At 38.9% G+C, this 7,635-nt stretch overlaps 1 protein-coding gene across 1 annotated transcript in view; it reads right to left on the bottom strand.

The window, feature by feature from the left end:
• Positions 1-1,835: 1,835 nt before the first annotated feature.
• The window catches only part of adgrg3 (adhesion G protein-coupled receptor G3), a 13,738-nt gene continuing 7,938 nt past the window's right edge, over positions 1,836-7,635 (bottom strand). The window contains exons 9-12 of the mRNA XM_008404890.2: positions 3,543-3,823; positions 3,277-3,373; positions 2,863-3,182; positions 1,836-2,773 (exon numbers count right to left, since the gene is read on the bottom strand). Of these exons, the coding sequence (XP_008403112.1) occupies positions 2,658-2,773; positions 2,863-3,182; positions 3,277-3,373; positions 3,543-3,823 (814 nt within the window). The 3' untranslated portion in view covers positions 1,836-2,657. The remainder of the gene's footprint in view (positions 2,774-2,862; positions 3,183-3,276; positions 3,374-3,542; positions 3,824-7,635) is intronic.

The raw sequence follows: 7,635 nt of genomic DNA, 5'->3' as shown, positions 1-7,635 counted from the left end.
CGTTTGAAGCCATTCCAGTGGACCGTACCACATGACTGAATCAGGAACTGGTTTGTCAGTTTGCTTGCGGATCAAAATAAAAGGCCAAACGCTGCTGTTTCACACGTCACACTTTCTCGTTTTAGGATCTTATTGCTTGTGCAATTCATTGGAGCATCTTTTTTCTGATGGACCCAACTTTCCCAGGTCTGGCAACATTTTAATCTTGCCAAATTGTTTCCCACAGCATTATTAAACCATCACCAATAATGTCAAAAAACCAACTCAGTGGATCCTGTGTAATAATTTCTAATGTTTTAAAAGGATAAGGATAAGTGTCGTGTGCTCAGGGTTTATTGAGCTCTGCAGAAAGGCACTAACCAGGTTGGTCAAGCTCAGCCAAGTCATTTAAGGATGCAAAGGTCAGACAGAATACATCCACTGGAATATTTGGAAAGTGATAAAATGTTTTATCCCATCTTCCACAAGCCAGCTGATGTGTTTCTTGCTTCATCCTTGCTCTGTGAGCATGGGTATTTTCTGTAGCAGATGGAATCATCTGAAAACAGAGAAATCACATAGATTCAAGCAAAATAAAATTTTTTATTCTTAAGTAAATAATGTAATTTTGTCCCCTGTGACATAGCTTGGTTGGAGTAACAAATCAGTCACAACTCTCTTCCCCCCGCCCCCCATTTGTTTCCCGTTTTCTTTTTTTCATCCAGCCATTGTTTCATATGAACAGATTAAGACTGTAATCAGAATTTATGTATCAGAGTCATGAACATAATTTACTTATTTATTTATTGTAAGGCTTCAAGTTATTTTCACTTTGCCTATTTTACTATATTTTCCACTTGATGTCGCAGCAGATCAAATGAAGCACCGTGGTGCATCAGCTCATGAGTCAAACTATTGGATGGAATGCCTCAGTGCTTCAGGAAGCTTCATCTCACCATCACTAGAATCCAGATTGTTGCAGAAAACGCCCTTAAAGGAGATCATAGATTAAGTAAAAAAAAAAAATCCTAAAAGCTCAGAGTAGAGATGGGACATCTGAATCCAGACTTCGAGGCGTGTACCGTGTAAAAAGGGAGCATGTCAGATGAAGTCCTGCTTCGATGCTTGTGTCGTCTTGCTGAAAACCGACGCCTCGCATCACCTGAGACACATGACTGCTTCATTTTGCGTGTCGGTTTTCAAAATAATAGCGTGATGAGCCATGCTGCTTCATGGGTTGCTGTAGGTCATTTGGTCGCGCATCAGAGGAAAATATTTGTCTTCAGTGGCCAAAATAAAAGGAACATTGACCAACATATTTGATGTGTATTGATGATTTTGATGATGGCATTCATAAAAATGTAATGTTTGTTACTGGTTTTCTCAATTGTCAATTATGGTGGTTTTATATGACTTTATATTTTCTTATTTTATCATGTAAAACTCTTTGAACTGCATTGTTGCTGAAATGTGATACACAAAGGAGCTGGACTGATTGACTGAAATGGAGCCAGCATGAGGAAAGTCTCTGACATCTGGGAATACTTTGAGATGATCGCTCACAATAAAATTCTTCTTAAATAAAATTAATTAACCCCTCCGCCTCCCAATTTCACACCTTCTGGAAATTTCACATTTCTGATTAGCAAAGGTATCAATCTTGCACAGCAGAAACAGATTTAATGCTGTTGCAAGACTAAAAGTCTGCATGTAGCTAAATATAAGGGATCAGAGCCAATTAGAAATCCAAGAAAAAGCAAATGCCCCAACAAGCACTCCCCTCCCAACACACTAAAACATCAAATGTCTTTATTGCTAATCAGTGTCTGACATAAAAGAAAACCCAACACAACCACTGACGTTCAGCCAGGACCTAGACCGGCTACAAATCATTTTAATAATTAAAACATGACAATTAAATCTGATTTAATTGATGATCTTGTTACTAAACATAAGTTTGATAAAAACTTTGTGACAATAATGCATTTACTAATGTTTGGAAGCATGATTCAACTGAGTGACAAGGCTGTTAGTTTCACCAGCAGATGTCATTAGTGAGTGATGAATGAAGCATCGAGTAATGAACCTTTTTGCAAAGCAAAGGGTTGAAAGCTTCATTGCTTCATGAATCTTCATTTGCCCATCACTAGTTCAGGGAACATAAAAAGACCAATAACTGGGAGGCCCAGAGTACAATGTAAAGCTAAGACTCAGGCATCAGATTATTGGCAATCGGCTCCTTATCAGCTCTGGTTGATGTAGCTGAGAATTTGCAGGTGCATGTAATTAGCTTAGCAGGTTCCCTGTTAAGCAGAAATCTCCTGGCTCCCTCTGGTGGATGGTTGTATGAACTGAACAAACAGCAACACAGAAGCCAAACCACAGCTGTCCTAACAGTTTGACTGGGCTTTTCAGGTAAAGTGAAAAACTTTGGATGAACATAGACATTGACATATTTTTGTATTTCCTGATATATTTAATAGACATAAAATCTGAACAATAAATACATGCAAAGAACATAACATTTGTGGAGCACTATCTTTTTAAAGACATCTTATAGAAAAGTCTAACATTAGCAAAAAGACTCATTGTTTGTAAAATTATAAAGAATACAAAAGAGATCCAATAGACAGCCAACACCTAATATAGGTGCTGTTTATACAGCAACAATCAGTGATTCAGTTATTGAAGCTGGTTGTCATCATTTTCTGGGTGGAAGGATCTCGGACTGAAGAGTTGTTTTCTGATCGAGACTTGCATGATAAAGCCACTGACCACAGGAACATAAATAGACCTGAACAGACAAAAGATCCAGTAAATCATTCAGGTGAATCAACACCTATCAATGGATMCCAATATTTAGTGTCGCATATACTGACTGACCTTGSAGAGAGTTAAAGATGGTGAACAAGTAGATTCCAGCTAAGGTAACATAGGTGAGGCTGGCTAGTCCCCATGGCAACCCCAGTACACARCTGAGGCCGAGAACTGTGGCACCGTCCTTCCATAACCTGGACTCATTCTCCTTGCTCATCTTCTTCCAGTCACTGGACTCACGGTCTCCTCTGCCACGTCGTAACTCCCGCATTTTAAACACCACCAACAACAGCATGCAGGAATTATACAGCACCACCAGGCAAAGAAAAGCCRCAGTGATGTACRTGACCAACTTTGTCTGAGGGAAGCCACTGTTCATCCAGCATCTGTTCATCAAGAAGTAACCAACAGAGACTGTGGTCATTAAGGAATTTCATTGACTGACTTGGTTGCACATCTTAACTCATGGAAATGTCTTACATTTCTGATGTTTGGTTGTTGGAATCCCTCATTTCCAGAGTGTATCTGCCATAGACACCTAAAGGCCCACAAATTACYGCAACAAGGGTAGGAAAGCCTGAGGAGAAAACAAGAAGGACAAACCACAGCTATATCATTAGTATCAAGGTCAAAAACAATAACTAATCTAGTCACTGTTTAGAGGTTAATCTAAACAGTGACTATACAAATTTGCTAATTGTTTGTAGCAATTAGCTTCACGCTCCCAACCAGAGTCCCAAACTCACCCCATCCCACCAGGCAGAGTTTGAGCARGTATCTTCTGACGTAGATGTTAAAGACTCGGATGAGGAGAAGGTAAAGGTGGAATCCTTCCAGGGCCAACCAGGTGATTGTGGCCAGCAAAGACCAGTGCAGGAAGAGACCCAGACCTCCACAAACCCAGTTGTACTTGTTCTCATCTAGCAGAAAAGTCCAGAAACTGCTGCTCAGGAAGCCGAGGTGGAGGCACAACAACGCCCCCGTTAGCTGCATGTGGATGTTGAGGGCCTTCTCTGAACGTCGTCGACTAAGGAAGACACGACAGAAAAGCATTGTTTGCTTTTTTCTTATAAAGGATATTTTTGGGTCTAGTGGCCTTTATTTGCTAGTGACTAGACAGAAAAGTGCGTTGTGATAAAGTGATAAGACATGTAGCCTGTGATGTCTGTGTAGAGGACTGAGGCCTTCATACATGGAGGCTTTACGTATCTGTGCACCCAGAAATGTGTTGTTAGTTTTATAATGCAGATGCAAAGAATATTTGCCAACTCTGACATTTCCTGCATGACTACAGTTCACCTTGATGTCTTGCTGTGCAATGCAACAAAACAAATGATTGGAGTTGGTCAATTACTCATGATTCAGGGAGTAAACCTTTAAAGTTTTATCTAGAACATCCTTTGAAGTCCCAAGAAGAGTTCTCTGAACCAAACACCACAGTAACCTGTGACAATTGACTGGGTCATTTCCATGTATTCCACAGTTTTTGACCCAAAGATGTTGCAAATCTTCTTGTGAGTCTCCAGGACTCCCACAATTTCTCTGAACTCCTGCCATATTTCTGTTGGCACTCAAACTAAACAAAAAATGAAACCAGTCATTTGAGGAATTTTTGTTTTGTTCCAGCAGTAGGTGGGCTCTTCTGTGGTGATTTAAGTGAATTGTTCTAGAGTTCTTTAGTAATTTTCTTTTGAAAGATTTTTAGTTTATCTACAGTAGATTTTTCTCTTGGTGCCTTTAGTTAGTCTATGTCCTTATTGATTATACCAGGAGGCTGAAGCTAACAGCTAATTCAACAAGTGCCAAGACTAAAGCAATCTCAAAACATCAAGTTTGTGTGAATGTTACTTTGACTTTTTAAATTATTGTGATGTTGACATTTGGTGCTCAGTTCCAAATAAGGTGATTATTATTTACCAAGGAAATTGTGAAAGGAGATTGTTCAATGTGACTCATCTTCCTGTGAGAAATAGATTTTGAGAACAGAGAGTGTAAAGTATTTTGGTGTTGTGAGAATGACCCACTGACAGTAAAGGTCTAAAATTATTAGACAGTTTAAAGTAAAGCATATTTTCTTGATTTTTACATTGCCTATCTCTATCAGTCACTTTAGATCTACTGTGTCTTTCTTCAAGTGTGAGATCCCTCTTATGATTCAAAGACTCCATAAAAATATGAGAAAAACCCAATCAGAACCCAGTGGAGGGAAGTAACGAAGTACAAGTACTTAAGTACAGTAACGAAGTACAAGTACTTCGTTACTGTACTTAAGTACAATTTTCGTGTATCTGTACTTTACTTAAGTAGATTTAATAATTTCTTTCTACTTTTACTCCACTACATTTTACAGTAAGTATCTGTACTTTCTACATTTCTACAAAACTGTCTCGTTACTCGTTACATCCAAGTCGCGTTGCTCTATTTTTTAGTTAAAATGTGAAGTTCAGGGACTTAAGGTGGCGCCGTAAAATCCAAGCAATAACGTGACTTAGTGTCTGTTGTCACCCATCGCCTCCCCCTTTACTCGCACGCGGGGCTCTAGACATGCGCAGTGGTTTCCTCTGAGCGGGAGAAGATGTCTGTCTAATCGTCAGTAATATAATAGCGCTGCATAAATCATATGGCGACATGTAAAATCAGCAGCGCTTCGCTTTCACAGACGGTGGAACTTCGTCCAACTTTTAGCGTCACTTGGAAGGAAAGCTTAAAGAAAGGTAAGATCTTTGGACGTGATGCTAGCTAAGTTAGCTGTACAGAGAGACATATGTTGCATCTGTGATGAAAAAAAGTTGTCACTCATGTGCTGAATTATTGTGTGGAGGTGTTGACTGAGGTGTCRCATWTATGGGACAACGCTGTGACCAAAGTGCAATATAGTAGAGTAATATGTCATTTAAGAACGATCCGATTCTTCTGGACGGATATTTACTGATTAAATTCACATCAGCTTTAATATCTAGGTATTTTATGGGAATGTGGATCTTTCAGATCGATTGAGAAGCAATTTTGATAGGTAAAACTTTATTTTTTTGTGTCACGTAGCGCGGGGTGCTGGTCTTGGTCTTGGGTTAGGTGGTCTTGACTACAACTCTGCTACATGACTGCTTGGTTCCATGTCCTCCCCCATCCACCTTCTTTCCATCCCCTTATATAGACTAGTGTCTATATAATGACACTAGTCTAGTGTCATTCTAGACTAGTCTAGAATGACTTGTGTCATTCTAGAAATGACACTAGTGGCAAAAAAAGTGAAGTTCATGTTATGTTAGGACAGGAGACCAGATGTTTCCATCCCTGAAATTATAATGCATAGAATCACATATCTAAGTCTAAACTATGTTACAGAGTAAAGACAATAAAAACATGCTTTATCTGTGGCATTGTTCATTAAAATGGCACATTTCTAATGTATTAAAATTAAATACGATCGGTACACTTAATGATAACAGCGATTAGGTATTATTTAGCAAGTACTTTTACTTTTAATACTTAAGCATTTTTAAAAGCCAGTACTTTTTTACTTTTACTTAAGTACAAATGTTAAAGTGGTAATTTTACTTTTGCTTGAGTACATTTTTGTCTGTGTATTTGTACTTTTACTTAAGTACATTTTTTGAGTACTTTTTCCACCACTGTCAGAACCTCATGATTGTGTGCGACAAACGTCTCCTATAATACAAGAATAACTCTGCCTCTACACAACAAATGCTGCAATGGGTGTTACAATCTGTGGCTAGTGTTTGTTTTTTTAAGCTGAAAGAACATATAAGACACACGTAGTTTCTCATCCATCACTGCTAATCGATTTCCAGTGCTGACCTTGATCTGAACAGCATAAAATTGTATAAAGATCACATATCTGATCAAATGTATGTTCTTTTTATAACATCCATCATATTTGTTTGACATCCACCAGACATGTCTGTGCAAAGGAACATTTGCAACCACATACGCATGCTCTGTGTCACAAAGTAAACTGCTAAGTGGGAAACAGTGTTCACATGGAACTATTTTGTATATAACGTCATGTTGAGATTTGCAAGGATGCACAACATCTAGGCTGCCTCTCTGTGGCTGCTCTGGTGGAGGAGATACGAGGTTAGGCACCTAACTAGCTCATCAAAACTTGCTACTGAAAGACGTCTGTCAATCTGAATGCTAGTATCCATTCAGATTGCGGGAAATGAAGGAATTCAGATCACACTAAAAATAGATTAGACAATCATTTTCTTCTGCTCTACAATAATCCCATTGAATTTGTGTCTGTAATAGTTTCTGAAACTGAATAGTCGGTACTTGTATAGTGCTTTATCAGGTCTGAAGGGCTTCATGCTATAATCAGTCAATAACCCATTCATACATACATTCACACACTGACAGTAGTGAGCTGCCCTGGTACAGAATAATGTTCAGCTGCCAAAACAAGAGACTGAATGACCAACAGCAGCAGAAAAGCAGGTTAAGTGTCTTGTCCAAGGACACAATTAAAGTGAGACAACACACTTTTCTACCAGTACAAAGATGTCCTTCAGCATCCTCGTAACTGATTTGGTGGTATGCTCAAGGTTACTGTCCATTTAAAAAGCCCATTTATGCCAAGTCTTTTAAGTTGCGAGACGTTTCAATATTCCCTCTGAATGTTTTTTTTTTTTTTTTTTTGAGTAATGGCTTCTTTTTTGTAGTGTGGTTTTACAGCTTTTTCAGCACAGGATGTGCGTCTCTCTGGGTAAAAACGCTATCATCTTCAACCAATCTCTGGACCTTATTTGTTTTGGTTTTGTGGTTGATTTGAACACTCGCGTCCTCTCCTCTCCTCTCCTCTCCTCTCCTCTCCTCTCC

This window comes from Poecilia reticulata, linkage group LG3 (genome assembly GCF_000633615.1).
Source record: "Poecilia reticulata strain Guanapo linkage group LG3, Guppy_female_1.0+MT, whole genome shotgun sequence".
In the NCBI taxonomy this organism is placed as follows: Eukaryota; Metazoa; Chordata; class Actinopteri; order Cyprinodontiformes; family Poeciliidae; genus Poecilia; species Poecilia reticulata.
The sequence above is the reverse complement of the archived record's forward strand: the minus strand, read 5'-3'. Positions and strand labels throughout refer to the sequence as shown.